Genomic DNA, 23425 nt, shown 5'->3' with positions numbered 1-23425 from the left:
TGAACATTGTTTGTTGTGATGTGCTTTGTGTCTTCTGCTGCCACTCATCTTCAATAGATGGGATTACTGTTGCGTATCGAATATAACAGCCTGCCTGAGAATTGGCGGGAGGTATAGTACTGGTCACGTAAGGCTATAAAAGCAAATATCGTCGCCTTATTATCTTTTTTTAAATGGCTCATCACTGCTGCAAACTTGACTATAGTTGGCATATTGAAATCATTAGACAAAACCACCAACAAACTACGAATTACGATTTATTCGGTTTTTCTATCCCAATCGTTGTTTCTGTGAAAATATCTTCATAAGGAAAGATTTTCATTGGGGTAATCACATAAATGGGATTGTAATTAATAAAGGATACAGATTTCTGCACATGGTTATGAGGGTGTTTAGGGGTTGTAGCAAGGATGTAAAGGAGAGGGCTTATAAGTCTCTGGTAAGACCCCAACCAGAGTATGGTTCCAGTGTATGGGACCCTCACCAGGATTACCTGATTCAAGAACTGGAAAAAATCCAAAGAAAAGCAGCTCGATTTGTTCTGGATGATTTCCGACAAAAGAATAGCGTTACAAAAATGTTGCAAAGTTTGGGCTGGGAAGTACTGGGAGAAAGAAGGCGAGCTGCTCGACTGAGTGGTACGTTCCGAGCTGTCAGCGGAGAAATGGCGTGGAATGACATTAGTAGACGAATAAGTTTGAGTGGCGTCTTTAAAAGTAGGAAATATCACAGTATGAAGATAAATTTGGAATACAAGAGGACAAATTGGGGCAAATATCCGTTTATAGGAAGGGGAGTTTGGTATTGGAACAACTTACCAAGGGAGATGTTCAATAAATTTCCAGTGGCATTGAAATCATTTAAGAAAAGGCTAGGAAAACAACAGATAGGGAATCTGCCACCTGGGCGACTGCCCTAAAAGCTGACCAGTGTTGATTGATTGATATCATTGAAAGAGCCTGTATTATGTAATAACCTAAACATACAACACAAAACACAGAGTAATGCAACAACCCTCAGACGAAACACGTACACTTTGGTCACAGTGTGTTCAGTCTGTTCTGCCAGTATATTGTACTTGACAAATGCAGAACTGTTCCCTTACAGGTATTGTTCAAAATGTCGACCGTCATGATCACAGCATCGTTGGCTTCCGGCAAGTTAAGAAACACCTGCGGGACAAAATTCTGACACCCCGGCGTTTACATTAGAATAAAGGTTTTCAAAGGTCCACATTTTCAATACAATAACGTTTTATTGTGAATCAATCGCATGTCATAAGGGTACTAGTTTCGACACCTGTAATGTGCCATCATCAGCCCTAGATGCAAATTGAACAGTTATATACACATACCTAAAAACAACCTTTTTTTTTGGTTGCTATTTGCTTAACGTCGCACCGACACAGATAGGTCTTATGGCGACGATGGGATAGGAAAGGCCTAGGAATGGGAAGGAAGCGGCCGTGGCCTTCATTAAGGTACAGCCCCAGCATTTGCCTGGTGTGGAAATGGGAAACCACGGAAAACCATCTTCAGGGTTACCGACAGTGGGATATGAACTCACTATCTCCCGGATGCGATATCACAGCTGCGCAATATGTTGGACTGACGAAAGGAGCCGGACAGAGTCTGGCGTCATTACCTGACGTTGTCATGGTTACAGGCTTGACCTACACTAAAGCTATCTATTTCCGCCCGGGAACAACGTGTTGAATAATGATGAAAATTATTTTGTATCCGTATTAGTAATAAATGGGTTCCGTTTTTAAAGCAATGTAAATCCAATGAGCAATACTCTGAATTGCTGGTTCAGTTCTATTTCTGTTTACCTGGCCATAATGCATGTATGGAAAGGTTTTTTTTTAATGAATTCACTATGGACAGACGACAGAAATAGACTGAAAGTAGAATCTGTAAAATCAATGCCGGTATTATTGCTGCAATACAATTTTAAAGAAATATCTTGGCAGGAATTTCATGATTACATTTTAAAAAAATGATGAGTTGCTTTAAAGTGTGTCAAGTTCAGAAAAGTATTATTGATATTAGCATCAGGGCACTTCTGTGTCATAAATATCTTTAAGCGAAGGTAAATAAATGCTGTTTATAGTTTTCATTTATTCGTGTTATGGAGAAATGTGTAATTCCACGTGAGCCGTCCTATCTGTTACTTAAAAATCTATACAAATACCATTGAATATTATATAATTTTGGAGTGGTCTGTAAATTAGGTGTTTTACATAAAGTATGATTTCTTATTATTTCTCTATAATAAGCGTGTCTTTTGGTAACGGACGGTACAGTTCATATGGAATTACCCAAATACACTCGTTGGAACCATAGGCGCCGACTTTTGGTGTTGAGTACAGAGGCAAGGATGAAAATATCAAATATTCTTACGGGAGCAAAAACACGATTGCATCTCCGTACCACCATGTGTATGGGGGCAAATGCTTCCGTGGAGTCGGCGCCTGTGGTTAGAATTTGTCGATGTTGGTGTCCTAAATTTCATCCTGAACATTATGGCAATCCTATGTCCAGGGTATGCGAAGAATTATTCTCCACCACCACATTTCAAAGGAGTCGGTCTTTCTCAAATCTCCAGCTATGCAGGGTCCAGGTTTCGGCACCGTAGATGAAGAGTGAGAACACTATTGTCTGGACTAGCCCTATTTCAAACTTTTCTGAAATGCAGCGATTCTTACAATTGTGAGAGCGTTGAGTCATGATTGGGTGGCGGATGTTGATGAAATAAATACAATATTCAGTTGGTGTGCCCGTATAGGAATTATTACAGTTGAAGTATTGCAGTTTAAAGGGTTAGGAAGGAGAAGTGAACAACATCACAGTGTTATTCCTTCAGTGACAAATGGAAATGAAACACAGAGGAATTTATAGATGTAATTGGAAGAATTAGGACTATGAGTTAAAGGGCCATATTCTCGTTAAATAACGGCTAATGTCACAAACCTTTGGACACATGTTTGTTTTATTTTTCACTCTATCGTTTTATTTTGATGAACTTTTGAAAAAATCAGTTACCCCATACCTGAGACCTCCCCTGACTAGTATACTGCCTCCTGTGAGAATACACACCCTAAATATTTGTTCCGGTTTTGTATTCTCTACCTGCCATTCAATCCTCATTAAATGTCTATGCAATTGATAACACTTAGGTCGTGGAAATGCTTTTCCATTTGACTTTAGCACAGATGGTAATAAAAACGAAATTTTGAGACATAAAAAATAAAATGGCGTATGGCTTTTAGTGCCGGGAGTGTCCAAGGACAAGTTCGGCTCGCCAGATGCAGATTTTTTATTTGACTCCCGTAGGCGACCTGCGCGTCATGATGAGGATGAAATGATGATGAAGACGACACATACACCCAGCCCCCGTGCCAGCGAAATTAACCAATTAAGGTTAAAATTCCCGACCCTACCGGGAATCGAACCCGGGACCTCTGTGGCCAAAGGCCAGCACGCTAACCATTTAGCTATGGAGCCAGACTTTAAGACATAAACTTGAATCGAAACGCCTTCAGACTCAGAATAACATGTTTCGTTCTGTCAGTCAAGGGGAACACAATATCATGGCATAGTATACCGTACATGTGGATAGCAGGAATTTAGGTGCGCCCTACTAGAGAACAGATCCTACTATAGCCTGTCATCTTACACAGCCCCAACACACAGGACTGAACACCTAAGATGTCCCTAGTCCCTAACATAGATAAAAAATGCCAGGAAATTGTTTTTTTAATTGGTAAGTCTTCACACTCTGCAGAAAGCCTGCAGTGTAATACCTTGGAAGTTGAATATAGGTGCGACGAGTGATGTCAGTGAGAACTGATTGTTAGATTGGGGATACAAAGCTGGAACAGGTAGATCATTTCAAGTATTTCCAGGATGGTAATATAGTAAGTGAAATTGAATCAAGGTGTAGTAAAGCTAATGCAGTGAGCTCGCAGTTGCGATCAACAGTATTCTGTAAGAAGGAAGTCAGCTCCCGGACGAAACTATCTCTACATAGGTCTGCTTTTGTTGTATGGGAGTGAAGCTGGGTGGACTCAGGATATGTTATTCATAACTGACATGAAAGTAGCGAAAATGATCGCCGGTACAAACAGATGGGAACAGAGGCAGGAGGGTACTCGGAATGAGTAGATAAAAACAAAGGAATGAACTCGATTGATGAAGCTGTACGCATAAACCACCTTCGGTGGTGGGGTAATGTGAGGCGAATGAAGGAGGATAGGTTGCCTATTAGAATAATGGAGTATGTTATGGAGGGTAAGAGAAGTAGAGGGAGACCAAGACGACGATGGTTAGACTCAGTTTCTAACGATTTAAAGATAAGAGGTATAGAACTAACAACACCATAGAGCTATTTACAAACAGAGGATTATGACGGCGTTTACTAAATTGACAGAGGCTTGCAGATTGAACGCTGAATTTCATAACAGTCTACAATGTATGTATGTATGTATGTATGTATGTATGTATGTATGTATGTATGTATGTATGTAGAGTTTGCAGTAACCTTCTTGAACTTATTTCAAAACCTGAATTGACACTTGAACTAAAATGCCTAATGAAGCATTGTTTCAAATTCGAATCCTCTTACATAATTAGAAGTATCAAAACTGATGTAAAGTCCTGAAGTTTACACCATTTACCTTACGAAAGAAAACGAAAACTTGCACAATGTTTCTTTTGATGTATTCATTTCAAAATACTGCCTCATCATGTGCTCTCAGAGTTTAATCCAGAAAGACCAGCTTTAGGATGACTTTAACTGATTTTAGTTTAATCTTCATATTAAGTATGAATGTACGTATATTATTTTAGTAAATGGTTGTGGTGTATTTGACATACTTGGAGCATGTCTAGTTTGACATAAGTACACAGAAAAAATACGTATTCAATTTATCTTCAGTTTCAGCCAAATATGGCTACTGTCATAACCGTCTAAATTTACTGTAGATGGCTCTGCTACTGTTCAAGTACATTTATTTTTGATATCTTTAACTAGATCGTTAGAGTCGGTCGCCCTGAAGATGGTTTTTCGTGGATTCCCATTTTCACACTAAGAAAATGCGGGGGTTGTACCTTAATTAAGACCACGGTTGCTTACTTCACACTCCCAGCCCTTTCCTATCACATCGTTGGCATAAGACCTATCTGTGTCGGTGCGGCATAATGCAAATTGTAAGAATAAAAGTGAGAAAAGGATGACATGTCGTGGCCCTGCTTATAAATGAACTGCAGATGTGTGCCAAAAATTGACAAGGTTCGAATTCCCAGACAGATTGCCCAATTTTCCTGTTTCTTAAATAGTTACGGGATTGCTGACATACGTAAACAAATTCATTAAGGCGGGGGTGTGGTAGATAATTACAGCCACTATATTTTTTGTTTACTTTTAATATTGCTGTATTGAGTACTGAAGCTCCATATCAATGTCTGTATTGAAAGAAAGTGTTGTATTCAGCCTTTACTAGACAGTGTTTGGCCACAATCTCTTATGTTAATGTTGTTTAACATTGTGCAATTTTTCCTTAATAAAATCGGAAGAAACCTTTCGAAAATCTTGAAATGAATATCCTGGAGCACTTCGTTCCCAATTCACAATCTTTCTAAAAGAATGCTACCCATTTTAGTAGAATATACTGGAATGGTTATTCAGTACATACTAATGTTGTTCTTGTGTTCGTTTCCAGAGGGGAGAAGCTGTATGTAACAAAGGATAAGAGGAGGTCTCAGTCGTGGAAGAGATGTGCCTGTTGGGGAATTGGACTGGTCCTTTTGGCTATAGCTATACTGATAGCTGCCCTAGCTGGAAGTAAGTAGACGCTTTTTAGCTGAGTTTAAGTCATTCTAATGTTGCTGTATTTACTTAAGTTATTTATTTATTTATTTATTTATTTATTTATTTATTTATTTATTTATTTATTTATTTATTTATTTATTTATTTATTTATTTATTTATTTATTTATTTTCATCTCCTACTCGCTCTCCAAGATTGTGTCCATACCACTCTGCAATTTCGAATGAAGTCAGGTGATGCAGGAAATATTAGATTGCCGGGCTAAGTGGCTGAGACGGTTGAGACGTTGGCCTTCTAACCCCAACCTGGCAGGTTCGATCCTGGCTCAGTCCTGTGGTACCAGGCGAGTTGGTCGTACGGTTAGAGGCGCGCGGCTGTGAGCTTGCATCCGGGAGAGAGTGGGTTTGAGTCCCACTGTCGGCAGCCCTGAAGATGGTTTTCCGTGGTTTCCTATTTTCACACCAGGATAATGCTGGGGCTGTACCTTAATTAAGGCCACTGCCACTTCCTTCCAACTCCTAGGCCTTTCCTATCGCATCGTCGCCATAAGGCATATCCGTGTCGGTGCGAAGTAAAGCCACTAGCAAAAAAAAAAAAAAAAAAGCCCTGTGGTATACGTCAGCCTCGTATCGGTAGATGTACTGGCACGTAAAAGAACTCCCGCGAGTCAAAAGTCCGGCACCTCGGAGTCTCATAAAACCGTCAAGAAGTTAGTGGGACGCAAAATCAATAATATTATTAAATATTAGATTAGGAAATGAAATATTAAAGGAAACAGTAGGGAGTAGAATAACTAGTGATAACAGAAGTAAGAAGGACATAAAATGCAGACTAACACAAGCAAGAACATTCTTTCTTAAGAAAAGACATCTGCTCACTTCGAACATTGATATAGGAATTAGAAAAGACGTTTTTGAAGACTTTCGTCTGGAGCGTGGCATTGTATGGAAGTGAAACATGGACGATAACTAGCTCAGAAAGGAAGAGAGAAGCTTTTGAAATGTGGTGTTACGGAAGAACGCTGAAGGTGAGATGAGTAGATTGAATCACAAATGAACAGATACTGAATCGAATTGGTGAGAGGAGATCGATTTGGCTAAATCTGACAAGAAGATGAGAAAGAATGTTAGGACACGTCTTAAGACACCCAGGTCTTGTGCAGTTGGTTTTTGAGGGAAGTGTAGGCGATAAGAACGGTAGGGGTAGACCAAGGTATGCAGATGACAAACAGAATAGAGTAGATGTAGGATGTAGTAGTTACGTAGAAATGCAAAGGTAACTACAGGATAGGGCGGCATGGAGAGCTGCATCAAACCAGTCTATGGACTGATAACCCAAACAACAACATTACCGGGCGAGTTGGCCGTGCGCGTAGAGGCGCGCGGCTGTGAGCTTGCATCCGGGATAGTAGGTTCGAATTCCACTATCGGCAGCCCTGAAGATGGTTTTCCGTGGTTTCCCAGTTTCACACCAGGCAAATGCTGGGGCTGTACCTTAATTAAGGCCACGGCCTCTTCCTTCCAACTCCTAGGCCTTTCCTATCCCATCGTCGCCATAAGACCTATCTGTGTCGGTGCGACGTAAATCCCCTAGCAAAAAACAACATTTATTTATTTATTTATTTATTTATTTATTTAACAATATAAAGGTACACAGGCCTATGCGCAATTAAGTTCCTTCTTGACATATTAAGATTTAAACCCTAAATATATAATAATAATAATAATAATAATAATAATAATAATAATAATAATAATAATAATAATAATAATAATACAAACACGCTTTGTTCATCTCAGTGGCTTAGCCGCTGGCTTGGCACCCGGAAAGCTGAGGTTCGAATCCAGGTTCGAAGATTTGCATCTCAAAATTCACGTGTTGTCAGAAAGGACATCATACTTTTCTCATTTCCTACTATATTAATGTTGTCCACTTCTGAATGTATCTATTTATGTATGGAAGAGATCTCAGATGAATTTTGAAATTAAAACTGGTGTTAGAAAGGGAGATGGACTTTCTCCGATTCTTTTCATTTGCGTCGTGGAAAAGGTTATAAAAGTATGGGAAGAAAAATTTAAATAAGAGGGACTCCATCCTGAGATGATTAGGTTCAAAGCAGAAAGGGGTTGTTGTAAACTGTTTGGCCATCGCTAATGACATAGCAATCCTCTCTGGAAGTAGGGGAGACAGGGTAGACAGCGTTGTACCCTTAACATTTTGTGAAAGAAATATTGTCTAGTTAATTCAATTACTTTTCAGAACATTAATTATTTCCAGATTCGTAACATTATTGTATTCCCCGCTTTACTTATTTTCGTCTCACTTCAGCAATGCTAAGGCTCGCGTTAGTTACACGAAGCACGTAGGCGAAAGTAGACGCTGTCCATTCTGTGTATTTTCCCTTTGATTTTCAAACCTTTCAGATAGAGCAACACTAACGCTATCCGTAGGTGCTGACTGTGGAACTATGACTTTCCTATGGCGAGATGTCTCCGCCCAGTAGACAGACTCACCGGCGTCTCTTCTTGCTCTCATTGGCTAGTATTTGGATCTCTCTTATAAAGGTACTCTTATTGGCTACCATCTTAGATATGCTTTTAATGTTATTAATTTGAATTTACTTTATTATAAGACACGTCTACAAATAAATTAATAATATTTAAATACGAAGCATAGTAAACTTACACCTAATAAATGAATGACAGCATCAAAACCCTTCAAGTAAGTGCATTTTCTTGCCCGCCAATATTAGTTGCGGTATTATAACCCCAACAACTATTGGCTTCCAGTCTTAATAAGGTACTCCAGAATACGCATACGGAAAAAAAATTGCTTAACTTGATGCTGTATATTCCGTTAAAGTCAGTTTCTAGTGAACGCGCCATGAGTGCATTCAAACGAATTAAAACGTACCTATTTAAGGAATTGAATGACCAACCAGAGACTGTCTAACGTGGGAACTCTAGCTATAGAGAAGAAATTTCTGTGGAATCTTAGCAAGACGCCTGACTCCAAGACGAGAGTAGGCTAATAGATATATTTGCGGGAATGAAAGACAGGCGGATTTACACGAATATTGTTTAAGGTGACTTGTACGAACGATTTATTTCTTATTTCTCTTATTAAATCTAGATACCGTTAACAATGAAATATATTGCTATTTTTATTCTAAAAGTATGTTGTTATTTGACAACTCCTGCGGCCTGTTTCGTCTATATTTAAAAATGAAGCAAGTGCACGTAGGGTTATAGGTTGTTATAGGGTTTGTCTTATTTTCAGAGTTATTAATATAATACTGAATACAGATGTATGCGTCGAAAATAAAATTCCATATAATAATATGACTTAAACAGTTTAAATAAAAGAAATCTCTGTCTACCCCCTTACTTAGTTCACGCTTCGCCACTGTCTGGAAGTATAGAGACTGCCTTAGAACAACTCAACCTTCTGAAAGAAATGGCAGGAAAAGTTGGACTTCAGATATCTTTTGAGAAGATGACCATTCCCAGTACTAAAAACAGAGTACGGCAAAGTCAACAAGGTTAATAAATGTAAATACCTAAGTGAAACAATTCAGATTAATGGAAGCAAACGGATCAGGAGTATGAAAACTGGAACTAACTAAAGATACCTACGGTAATAAGAATCTCTCAAACACTACAGCACAGTAATCAAACCAGAGAGTCTGTATGCCTCAGAATGCATGTTCTCTATGAAATCCGGTGAAATAGAAGAGATAGGGGAAAAGGAAAGGAATATATTGAGTAAAATCTGGAGACCATTGAAAACGGAGGAAGGAGAGTTTTAGACATAGAGGAATAAATATCTATACAAGGACGAAGATAATGAAAGGATGTCAGACACGACCAGTAAGAGGAGAATTAAAGTTTTTGGTCACATAATGAGGATGGACAAGAGCAGATTGACAAAACGAGTGTTTAACCAGGTTTACAATAGCAAGAATGGCAGTCAGTGGATCTGAGGAGTAAAATTAGATATGACAGAGACTGGAATAACAGAAGATATAATACAAGGCAGAACAACTTTCAGAAGATAGAGATAAAAATTCAAGGGTTTCCATGAAAAGGAGGAAGCATCAAAGTGAAAGAATGAAGAACGATTGGAAGTCAAGAAAAGGAGGGTCAAGATGTATGCACAGCGTTACCCTTTCCGTGGTCGTTAGATGGCCAAAATCGAAAAGAAGTATTTAATCAACTTATACATGATATATATAATATGTTAATGCCATAGTGGGGCAGTGGAGTTTGACGTTACATGGTTATATCCCACTTTGAAAAAATCGATTTCTCGATACCCTTTATCCAGATGATCAAGTAGTCTTTGCCAATAATGAAGAAGAATTGTAAAACTCAGTACACCATCTTCATTTGTCAGCAAAACAGTAAGGTAGGCCAAACTTTAAGGACATATTCTTCACATGAATAAGAAGAAAATAGTGTTATGTGCCAGGCCTGTCTTCTTCGGTACTTCCTGGAAAGGAGTGGTGAGTCAGACCGGAGAGTTCACACTCGGCCTGGTTTCCCAATTACGTACTTCGTCTGGTTTCCCCGTGTGCTTTTTGGAAGGTGTAACGAGATTGTTCCGTCTCTAGCCGAGTCGCGAATGTTCCAGTATCTATTACCTAGATATTAGAAGGAGGCTAGACGCGAACATTGAGGGAGTGTTGGAGTTCAGTCGTCGGACTGGGGCGACACCAGTGCTGATCGTCATGGTGGAGTACTGTGTGTGTACTGCCTTGGAGTACTGTATGTGTACCGACGTGGAGTAAGCGATTGGAGCTTAACAGTGTTAATTGTCATTATTGTGAGTATAATTGTAGCGCTGACTAGCACTGTTGAGTTGTTGCTGTTGTGTGCCCGCTGTTCTTGAATTCGCTGTATTGACTTTGTGAATTAGTGGACTTTCTCTGGAGTCGAACCAAGAAACAATTATCATGTGTGGTGATGGTGTTCGGAAGCCCTGTGTTCAAACTTAGCTGTCTCCGTGCAGCTATGTATGTGTGAAGAGACTGACTTTGCATGAGCAACATTGAAAGGCATGTCAGTCAGGATTACTGTCTCCCAGGTAATACTAGCGAGCCGGACCGCCTGCTGTGTGAAGAGGGCAGAGACTTTTGTAAACGGACAGCAATTAGTGGGGCCTGGTCATTCATGGATGGATGTATACGTGTGTGTGTGCTTCAGAGCAAAGAGGATAGAATAGAATAGAGATGAAACTCAATGATAAATTTCGGTTCCAAGCCACTTGGCGCTAGTAGTTTTAGTCTCTTTTCCGAGATAGCGCCACAGTGTGCATTCTGATGCAATACCTTAGTATTACTATCAACAGATAGCGCGGAGAATTAACATCCGGCACAGTGACGCACATCCGGGTATGCTTACGGCTCCTCCCCCATCCTTTCCCTGCCCCTCGCCCCCCCAGCCCATAAACGGCGATAATAATGCAGTTCTACTACTTCCATGCCCAATACATTGTAATTCATATATTTTTATTTCCAAGTACTTACTATGTTGTAAATAATGATCTGATACCCCTAGTTCGTATGGCATACTATGTTACTGAGAACATAACCACACACCTCAAAGCAGCTTTAATTTCAAATGAATGATTGACACATTTACACAAAGCTGATATTATAACAAATAAGAAATCCCTTCGAAAGCAAGACAACAGAGCACACCATATGCAAGAAAATGGGGTATCACATCAATATCCAAGTACCACATGAAAATAAAAATAACAGAATTAAATGCACTGAGACAGGAAATATATAGAACTACATTAATAGAACCATTCAGCTTTCAGCCCCTGATGTGTACTCAAACAGGAAATACAGGATTTCAGGAGGACTGGCGAAGATATATTTCAAATAAACAAGCACAAGGAGCGAAGATTTACAGCACAAGCACATGAGCACTTGGAATTCAAACAACACAAATACTGTAGCATCATTGGAACTATCGATTAAAATCGATATAAGTTCGAACAAGGTTAATCGATTGAGTAAAATCGAATTCGATGCAATTCAGCAATATTATCTCCACAATGCTTGACGTTTTATGACTATTTTAATTTGTTAGAAGGGCTCACTGATTGAGGTTAGACTTGAAATACTTTAAATACTTGACTTCGAGACAAACTGCCTTTAATTATTAACAACGCTCATTTCATGCTTTCTTGGGTGCTATCTACAGAACGTGTAGGTAACTATTTATGAATGACCTCCTGCGCCATCTAGAAAAAGAGACTGAAACTACCTGAAGCTAGCTACAGATTGAAACCAAAAGCCCTATTAGAGTTTCACCCCCCTGCTTCAGAGTGTCTTATTTTAAATAGAAAGGGGAGCCGTAAGAACTCGAGAAGAAGGAAAGGAAGATTCTGAGGAAAAGTCTGAGGCCGCGGATGACTACTGACGGGACCTGGAAGAAAAGGAGAAATGAGGCGCTCTACAAGTACAATGAAAAGATCACGGACACGATGCGGAAACGAAGGGTGAAATTCTAGGGGACACCTTGTAAACATGAATGACAAACGACTAATCAAAAACGATCTACAGATGCATCATGGGATTAAAGGCAACCTCCAGTCGGGTAGAAGAGGTCAAGAGGGATGCAGAAGAATTTGAAATTACACTAGAGAGCACTATTTAAAAACGCGCGATTAAAATTTGCCGAATGTGGTAGAAAGAGACTTTAATGTCGCGATTTTGCATTTTAGGTATAATGTATCGCAATAGGTGTACGTAGCCTAAGTTTATGTTGTACATAATATACTTTTAACTAGCGATAAGTGTTTTATGAAAAGTAAATACGTCAAGACAAGAGCATAAATAACACCAGTCTGCCTAACACGTCTAAATCAAATAACAATAAATTTGAACACGTTATTTTTCGTTAAACAGTGAACCCCCAGATATTTTATCCACGCCCCGTCATTACATACATCAGGTCTTTAAAGTGACCCCACAGAAAAAAAAGTCTGGGAGGTAGACAGAGTTATGGTTTGTATCCTCACAATACTTGTCTCCATACCCTTTTACTCCCCTTTAATTTATTGAACAAAGATTTTTCGTACCCTATGGATTTGATATAATCTGTTCTCTTCTTGATATGTGCGAGAACCATTCTTTGAATGTTGCCTGGTATATTTATGACATCATGTCCGCTTTTGTGGTGTAGTGGTTAGTGTGATTATCTGTCTCTTCCGGAGGCCCGGGTTCGATTTCCGGCTCTGCCACGGAATTTGAAAAGTGATACGAGGTCTGGAACGGCGTCCACTCAGCCTCGGGAGGTCAGCTGAGTAGAGGTGGGTTCGATTCCCACATCAGCCATCCTGGAAGTGGTTTTCCGTGGTTTCCCACTTCTCCTCCAGGCAAATGCCGGGATGGTACCTAACTTACAGCCATGGCCGCTTCCTTCCCGCTTTCTTGTCTATCCATCCCTCTACAAGGCCGCTGTTCAGCATAACAGGTGAGGCCGCCTGGGCGATGTAATGGTCCTCCTCTCCAGTTGTATACCCGACCCAAAGTCTCGCGCTCCAGGAGACTGTCCTTGAAGCGATAGAGGTGGGATCTCTCGCTGAGCCCGAGGGGAAAACCGACCCTGCAGGGTAAACGGATTAAGAAAGAATAGTACATTATTCAACAAGCCTATAATGACAGTAAATAAGACACGATTATGTTTATAAAACGACCGAAGTGAGTTTTATAATGTTCATACGACTGTCTTAATTACCATTATAGGCGAGTTGTACACAGTGACAGGAAGGGAGGAGAGTAGAATTCGGGCCAGTGAAATGAAATACCTCAGAAGTATGACTGGAAAGACAGGTTGAGAAACGAAGGAGGTCTGAAAGGAAAACCTAAATGACAGAATTGATGGGAGTAAACTAAGATGGTTTGAGCATGTAAAGAGGATGAAAAGAATACGAAAACAGATGACGCACAGTAGCGGCGAGTGGGAATTAAAAGTGCGGGGGGAAAAACAACAAAAAACACAAAGAGTACCCGGGTTTGTGGGATATAGTGGACGGACGGACGTGTGGGTGGGGCTGGGGGATATACATCAAAACTTAAAACAAAAAAAAATAAAAAAGCTACAAAAGCGCAAGGTTTCTTTATGCTCTCTGAACGAATTTCGACAGAGGTAAATGTTGACAGTTTTGTTGTTGTTGAGAGTTTGATTCCATGCCATACAATAAAACTTTCACCAAAGGAACAATATTACACATGCATTACAATTAAATAGAAGAACCGCGTGATTATACAATTAAAACTCATTCAGTATTTGACTACACCCTAAGAAACTAATAGACACTAAAGAGACTCCCAGACTGACGCATGCACGCGGCAAGCGGATGAACCATACCATAGTGTCCATGCCCTTGGCAAAACCTGCTACCCTTCCTCACAGCACATGCAAAGTCTCCACTACTTGCTGTGGCGCTATACAATCGATTAGACGGTACGAACGATATTTTGTGCGCATTTCCGCTAATAATTGTCTTAATAATTAGCTCTTCTAGCGTTTATCCCAGAGTATGGGGTCCGCTGTTTTGCTGCATCTCATCCATTTCGCCCTATTGCTGACATCTTCAGGTTTGTGTTAATAAATAAAGAAAAGAATTAGGTGATAAGACAACAGGGCTTGTTTTTAATAATTCCTATAATTTCTAGTTTCAGACGGCCAAAATGAAATAAAAGTGTAATATTTTCTCTAGAAAGTGGTGGGGGGGGGGGGGGGAGGCGACTGCTCCCCTGTGCGCCCCTTAATCGCCGCTACTGGATGATGGAATTGAAGTTCGAGGGAAAGAGAGTGAGAGCGACACCTAGAACAAGGTGGATTGATTCAGTAAAGAGGAGTGCAAGAAGAAACCTGGATTGGGGCAAAATGATGAAAGACGAATGGTGGTGGAAGGACTGAGGAGGGGGTGGGTAGTGCCATGTTATGGCGATCCTTCTGGTCCCGATTTTACCAGTTCGTTGCGAGAAAGTTCTAATTTCCCTGCAAGGTCAGTAGTGGTCGGTGGTAATAGGTTTAAATTACGTTTCTCCGTAGAGATGAGATATAACCTATGGCCTGACCTCTCGCCCAGGTTCATACAGGTTACAGCTTCTTCCACGGTACCTTGACACTGCTTCATTTTATGTAGGAAAGGAGGTTTTGTTAAACCTGTATTTTTGGGGCCATGACATAGTGCTTGGCGTCTGCTTGCATAAAACTTGTTGACTATGAAATGAAATGGCGTATGGCGTTTAGTGCCGGGAGTGTCCGAGGATAAGTTGCAGTTCTCTTGAATTGACCTGCGCGTCGTGATGAGGATGAAATGATGCTGAAGATGACACATAAATCCAGTCCCCATGCCAGCGAAATTAACCAGTTATGGTTAAAATTCACGACCAGAGATCAGCAAGCTGGAGCCGGACTGTTAACTACGGTTCACTTTTCATCGAACTCCAGAAATTCTAATCTTAGATCATGTGAACTTGGTTTAGTGCTGACCTGAGATTAACAACAGCGCCAAGCCGGAATGAAATGTGAGGGCAAAGAGTAATTATATGGCACTGAATGCCAGTCCCAATCCGACAGATGAATCACCATCAGCAGCGGAGAGGTGGTATCGTCCTGATTGCGAACAAGTGGGTACCTGAAGGGGATGATTTGGGTTTGACACACAGTAGAGTCGAGATTGCGGCCAGACATAAAGTAGAGGCGCTTAAGCGAGAAGATAATGAGCAAGAATATATCATTTTATATATGTCACGCTGCTTATCTAGGTGGATTGTGGCAGCAGTATGCATCACTAGAGGCACCTACAGTCTTCTGAAGCAGAAATATTAACCCTCAGTTGGTACACCAAGTTCTGGTACACACAATTGGAATACTGGGTAATACACAAAAAAGTTAAAAGCATGTAAAAAAAAAACCCACTTGTTTCCAAATAAACTGACTATTTCACTTCTTATGTATTATTTTGAAAAAAAATCAATATTCTAAAGGCTAATGCCTTCTTTCATTGGCATAATAATAATAATAATAATAATAATAATAATAATAATAATAATAATAATAATAATAATACCGCGCGAGTTGGCCGTACGGTTAGAGGCGCGCGGCTGTGAGCTTGCATCCGGGAGATAGTGGGTTCGAATCCCACTGTCGGCAGCCCTGAATATGGTTTTCCCTGGTTTCCTATTTTCACACCAGGCAAATGCTGGGGCTGTACCTTAATTAAGACCACGGCCGCTTTCTTCCAACTCCTAGGCCTTTCCTATCCCATCGTCGCCATAAGACCTATCTGCGTCGGTGCGACGTAAAGCCACTAACAAAACAAGAAGAAATAATAATAACCTATTAATAATAAAACTCTCACTAATCCACCATAAACAACTACCCCTCTAATGTTAAACAACAAAAAAGATAATATTCTAAATGGTAAAATTACCTCAAACTAAATTATTAAACAATTTCAATAAGAAAAATATTTTTTAAATATGGTTAGGTTATCTAATACATCCCAATGTACCAGTTAATGTTAATACTACTAGAACAAAAATTACATATGAGACTGTTTTGAAAATTGTATGTGTTTTATGTATCTCACGTCAACACCAATCTCTTGTTCACAATCAAGACACAACTGGAGAGGTTAGGAATTGAATCCAGGCTTTTGTCGCGGAATCTAGGGATTACAAATTGTATACTACTGTACAAGCTCTCCTTCCCTGCCGACCACCCAACATTCTAATGGGACTCGAACTGGCTAACCACGACGCCAGACTTGACGCTTTAATGTTCATGGCTACCAGGTGGGCTTACTGTTAATGAACAGTTCTTCTTCTGTATAACCTAAAACTTTATATCAATAATTGTGTATTGATTAGTTTGTAGCATGGGTTTTTCTACTGGAATGAATAATAACAGTGGCAGCGATAAGGACCCCGCAAACCCCACGGAGCGGTAAGGAACAGACAGCTAATGTTCGAATCACATCAATTGAATCGATTATTTCAGAAACCAGTCAAGCGCCAAGTCCGTTATTTTTGGGAAAATGAAAAAAAAAAATCTGTCTAGCATCAGACAGAATGTTATGGCCGGGTTTTTAATATTTTAGCTTGAAAGTATTATATCTTTTAATACTTTATATCTAAGAAAAAATATTTGTGCTTATTAACTTTGCTGTAAAAAAAATCCGAAAAATTTTCCACTTAACTGGTTTCTGAAATAAACGAGTGTTGCAGACATATTTTTATGGGATAATTCTTGAATTTTGAAAGGATTTCGTCATAAAACCCATATTTGTGGAAATAGAATATATTTTAATAGATTTAGACTGCATTGCCAACGGCCGTAGCCGTGCTGAAACACCGGATCCCGTGAGATCTCCGAAGTTAAGCAACATTGGCGTGGTCAGGAGTTGGGTTGGTGGGGGGTAAGGGAATGGAGGAGCGGAAAGGAACTGGCCACCCTACCGCACGTAAACTCCGGCTCAGGAACACCTCTGCGGAGGTTCGGACCTGCCTTCGGGCAGAATAATCCGTACCTTACCTTAGACTGCATTGCTGATACAAATATAATTATTAAAAGGATGAAATCAGCAATGCCTGCTCAACATGACAGAAGGTAATAAAACCTCATAAACAAACTCCACAGCACATTCTGTCTCTATAGTAGGCCATTGGTAAATGCTGTCATAAAAGTGTTCATATCCCATCAGGTAACGTTTTAAGGCAATTAGCCTACGTCACGTATCTTCTCGATATTGATGGGCACCTAAAACAAGCAATAACAAAGAATAATGTAGGGCTCAGACCAGGAACTTCTTTGTCTGAGTAAGAAATGTAACCTTCTCATTTTACCGTTGCATTTCGAATAATATTACGCGTGTGAGATACAGGTTCGCCGGGCTGAGTGGCTCAGACGGTCGAGGCGCTGGCCTTCTGACCCCAACTTGGCAGGTTCGATCGTGGCTCAGTCCGGTGATATTTGAAGGTGCTCAAATATGTCAGCCTCGTGTCGGCAGATTTACTGGCACGTAAAAGAACTCTTGCGGGACAAAATTCCGCCACCTCGGCGTCTCCGAAAACCGTAAAAGTAGTTAATGGAACGTAAAGCTATTATTATTATTATTATTATTATTATTATTATTATTATTATTATTATTATTATTATAGATACAGGTTCGTCTTCTGAACTTTCAGATATATCACTGCGATTATAAAAACACTGCACTAAACAAAAGAAACATTTTTTCAATCAGTTGTTCACAAAACTACGAGCATGCGATTCCAGAAACACAAAAAGCAAAGCAAAGTCACCTCCGTACAGGCAATGAAGGCCCTTGGAGGAGTGGAAGGTAAAGGCTTCCACCATTGTTAACCTCGGCACGTGATGGGGTAGAGTGGTTAGCTCTACGCCCGGCCGCCTTTGTCCCGAGGAATTAACCTGGTACTCATTTTTGGTGTAGGCTGAGTGAACCTCAGGGCCATATGCACCTCCGGAAGTGGAAATCTCGTTTCTTAAATTTTACGACTTCCTGGCAGGGATTCGAACCCACGCCTTTACCGCCTCGCCCAGGCAGCCCTTTCCAGAAACACAGCAATGACAATATAAATCAGCTTTTCTGAACTAAACCAACGAAATTCAACGTAATACTTGACCATTATAGGAGGACGTTTCTTGACTGGTTTCAGTACCAAAATGTGCGTATGCTCTCTTAGTAACATATTCTGCCATTGACTCATTTTTTGGCATTGACTGCTTTCTGAAATAATCGATTCAATAATACGGATAAAAATATCTTTCCACTTACGCTTTTTATCTGAAATTTGGTTCTCGATTGTTCTGTTTTTCTTCCTAGTGGAATACGTTAGTGAAGCGGTTAGTCACTGCTGTTTTACCGCTGAAGCCCGGTTTCGATTCCTGGTCGGTTCATAAGCACTTTTTGCGGGTCAAAGTGGAAGCTTTTTAGTCGAGTGACCAGGACACTGGTCTTCATTTCGATTTCCGAAAGAGCCTAGCCGCGAATGGCAATTGCCACTTGCTCGGGAAATTGATGTGGGTTTTTTTTTTTTTTGCTTGCTTGCTTTACGTCGCACCGACACAGATAGGTCTTATGGCGACGATGGAACAGGAAAGGCCTAGGAATGGGAAGGGAGCGGCCTTGGCCTTAATTAAGGTACAGCCCCAGCATTTGCCTGGTGTGAAAATGGGAAACCACGGAAAACCATCTTCAGGGCTGCCGGCAGTGGGGTTCGAACCCACTATCTCCCGAGTGCGAACTCAGAGCTGCGCGCTCCTAACCGCACGGCCACCTCGCCTGGTGGGAAATTGATGTTAGTAAGCTATCTGTCGTTCTTCATCCCTTTTCATCTGTATACATAACTATATATACATTTGATAGCACAATAAGACTGAAAGCTCCAATGTTATATCAACTATTTTTTAAAGCGTAGGCGATGCATGTTTTCCATTTTTATTCTGCCCATACACTCCACTACTAGCTAGTTTCACCCATTTCAACGGAAACCTATAGACTACTATGTGACTCTCATCTCAACATTCAATTCCCGAGTTCATATCCGAAACCGAAGTAAGTGATAAAAAGAACATTGTCAGCTTCAACCCACTTATTATGTCAGAGCGTCTGTGTGCTGTCTTGGTCTATCAATGCGTGTAGACAGCGGGGTTGGCAGTTCTGCAAATGCCTTTCTCATTTTCACTATCGGGAACAGTACTGCTGCGAGAGCCGCAGACGTTTTTTGTTTCAAAGTCTGAACAAAAGTTGAGCTAAAAGAAACGAATAAGAGAATCGGTGCCTTAAAAAGCGTCTTACAGTTTATTATTATTATTATTATTATTATTATTATTATTATTATTATTATTATTATTATTATTATTATTATTATTATTATTATTATCATCGTTGCGTCGTTGTTGTTCATTGTAATAATATACAACACTGTACTACGAAATAAACTTGTAACTTTCCGTATCAGGAAACGAGGCGTCCATTTTCATTTATTGCAGTGGGGAGGAGTGCCCCGAGCTTCTTAGCGTCGCTACTGAACGATACATAAGGTTATATAATCGACCCCAGAGTCAGAATGAAGCATTACATCGGCCAGCGGGAGGAGGTTAACATTGGAGAAAGGTACATCTACACACCTACAATCGAATTCTACAGGGGGGGGGGGAATCACCATTAGAATGTTGGCCGGTAGAGTAGGGGAAGTGGTGGTGTACAATTTCTAATCACTAGATCGCGTGTCAAAAGCCTGGATTAAATTACAAACCTCTCCTCAGTGTTCAAGTGAAGTGAGGGCATATGACACTGTTGATGGCGATTTGTCCGTCGGATGGAGACGTTAAGCTTTGAGCAGATCCCTTGGTGCTACTCGACAGGAGTAGACTACATGCCGACACCGGTTCTCACCTTCTCCCTACCTTATCATCATCATTCCCAAACATCCAGACGCCCAGGTTGCCTATGGATTTCAAATAGAAAGACCTTCACCAGATGAGCCGAACATGTCCTTGGACACTCCCGGCACTAAAAGCCATACGATAAATAAATAATAACAATATAATGTTATTGGCTTAACGTCCCACTAACTACTTTTATGGTTTTCGGAGACGCCGAGGTGGCAGAATTTAGTCCCGCAGGAGTTCTTTCACGTGCCAGAAAACGTTCCAACACAAGGCCGTCGTATTTGAGCACCTTCAAATACCACCGGACTGAGTCAGGATCAAACCTGCAAAGTTTTGATCAGAAGGCCAGCGCCTCAACTGTCTAAGCCACTCAGCCGGGCAATAAATAAATAAATTTACGGAGAAAGTATTGTTTTGGAGAGGTGATGGTACTGGGTTTAATGGTAGGAGCACGTGGCAGAATACATAGGTTTTTAAATTAATTTCTGGAACAGATTTGGCTTACAGAAATCCAGAATCCATCTTTTGGTAGTCGCCACTTTACGGAAATCTTTGTAAATTTTAAAATCACATCTATATTCTCAGTAGTTCCCTTTACGCCTAATACCGAATGTATTGGGCGTCAGATAGAAAGATCTGCACCTCGGACACTCCCGGCACAAAAAAACGATACAAAAAATATAAATATTCTCTATCCTTTTTCGTGCCTGGTACGGTACAGCACTACATCAAGGGGTGGCGCGTGGTATTGTTACACTTTATTTGTTGTCCTTTCTTCTGTTTTCTTTTTTAGTTTTAATAAACCTAACATTCCAGAATCTCTTAAAATCAACCATCTTTGGTTGTTCAATGTGCAAATGCTTCGTAATGGACCAATAAACGCTGCCAGCTTCAAATCAAATTCAGGGGGTTTGCTTTCCATGGGGAACTCTCAAGCGGACAGCGCGGCTCAATGTAGTTTCAGTAAGGATGTACGTAGCATCAGGTAGCACGCTCGCCAGTATCGGTCCTTGGGTGTTGCACATGACCAGCAAACTCCCTATTGAGAAACAATGCCAACTGTCCCCGTTAGATTGTACCACTCTGCGGGGATGACTGCATTCCTGCTTTCTATATTTTTGCAACGGTAATTTCTTTTCCACGCCATTAGAATACACCATCCCAAACCACCCACAATATTACCAACATTTTGCATCACTGAAAAACAAAGGCTAAATTTTCAAAACAGGTGAGGTAAGAATGACTCTTATTTCCTGTATTTTAATTGCCAAATATATGTCAGTTTTAATAAGAATGTAGTTCATTCTTCTTCTTCTTCTTAATCTGTTTATCCTCCAGGGTCGGCTTTTCCCTCGGACTTAGCAAGGGATCCTACCTCTACCGCCTCAGGGGCAGTGTCCTGGAGCTTCAGACTTTGGGTCGGGGGATACAACAGGGGAGAATGACCAGTACCTCGCCCAGGCGGCCACACCTGCTATGCTGAACAGGGGCCTTGTGGAGGGATGGGAAGATTGGATGGGACAGGCAAGGAAGAGGGAAGGAAGCGGCCGTGGCCTTAAGTTAGGTACCATCCCGGCATTTGCCTGGAGGAGAAGTGAGAAACCACGGAAAACCACTTCCAGGATGGCTGAGGTGGGAATCGAACCCACCTCTATTCAGTTGACCTCCCGAGGCTGAGTGGACCCCGTTCCAGCCCTCGTACCACTTTTCAAATTTTTGTGGCAGAGCCGGGAATCGAACCTGGACCTCCGGGGGGTGGCAGCTAATCACGCTAACCACTACACCACAGAGGCGGACATGTAGTTCATTACTTAACAATAATAGAGTTTCTTGTTATTTCTGTAAACTATAAAAATGTGACATTGAAAATTTTGATGCAACACCCAGCTTTAGATACCACCAGCCGCCACTGCTACAATCATAAACAATATATTCTTTCATTTCTCTGCTTTGCGTCCTCAATTCGTGAAAGGTATATAACGAAAACTGCTCTCAAGTGACATAATTTGTTACTACAAACATGTACGGTAGCTATAACCGAACTCAAAGAAATTGCGGACACGGGTTTTAAATTATGTTATGCTTTTATCCGTAGAAGATGGTTTCAAAAGATCCCAGCTCTGCCAAGTCTGATGGTATTTGAAGGTACTCAAATACGTCAGCCTCGTATTGATAAATTTACTGGCATGTAAAAGAACTCGGGCGGTACAAAATTCCAACACCTTAGCGGCTCCAAAAACTATCACAACGACAACGCCATCACTAGATTCACAATTAAGTATTTATTTATTTTCCACCTAGTCGATACAATGATTGCTTAAGGCAATTTTTAATGGTCAAGTGGTACATGTTTCGTATATTATCAACATCTTCAGCCACATAACACTGTTTAGATGAAAAATATATAAATTGACAAATTAATGCTTAAAGTTTTAAGGACACTTCCTCTAAAGCATTACTTTTTCAATTTATATATTTTTCATCTAAACAGTGTTATGTGGCTGAAGATGTTGATAATATACGAAACATGTACCACTTTTCACCATTAAAAATTGCCTTAAGCAATCATTGCATCGACTAGGTGGAAAATAAATAAATACTTAATTGGGAACATGCATCATTTTCAAAAATATTTTTTTTGAAAAGTACACCAATGAAATAGTACGTAAACGTATTACATTGTGGTATGTTGCCTTGTTTTCTACCATTAAAAAAATATTTAATAGTGCCTTTCCGCAAGGCGAGTGAAACGGCCTCTGACGTAAGCGGCGCGCTGTGACGTCACGATCCAGTACCGCATGGAGCTCTACCAGCCGTTGTGCATCAGCCGTTGCTAAAAGCCGATTGTTTATTATTCATGATCGCGAATAACTTCAAAATGACAGAAGAAAGGTTCATAACAGCACAATCAGACAATCTATCTTGAAAAATAGTGACTTTTGTGGCCGCAGAAATTCGCGGATAACAAGCAAGTTTGTAAGTGGCGTCTTTTATATACGTGCAATGTACTGTAACCCATAGTATTAGGATAACAACGAACCTGGATAGGTATCACATCACTTTCAACATTTCCTTCTAGACTGATTCCCCTATTAAAGAATAACATTACATTTTCGGGCTTTCAGCATTAGTAAAGTAAGAAATC

General features: G+C 40.4%; 1 protein-coding gene across 1 annotated transcript in view; it reads left to right on the top strand.

Moving 5' to 3' along the window:
• Nucleotides 1-23425, top strand: part of LOC137502984 (uncharacterized) — a 196676-nt gene that overhangs the window by 109945 nt on the left and 63306 nt on the right. The window contains exon 2 of the mRNA XM_068230277.1: nt 5723-5844. Coding sequence (XP_068086378.1) covers nt 5723-5844 — 122 coding nt within the window. The remainder of the gene's footprint in view (nt 1-5722; nt 5845-23425) is intronic.

The sequence above is a fragment of the Anabrus simplex genome, chromosome 14 (genome assembly GCF_040414725.1).
Source record: "Anabrus simplex isolate iqAnaSimp1 chromosome 14, ASM4041472v1, whole genome shotgun sequence".
Taxonomy (NCBI): Eukaryota; Metazoa; Arthropoda; class Insecta; order Orthoptera; family Tettigoniidae; genus Anabrus; species Anabrus simplex.
The sequence above is the reverse complement of the archived record's forward strand: the minus strand, read 5'-3'. Positions and strand labels throughout refer to the sequence as shown.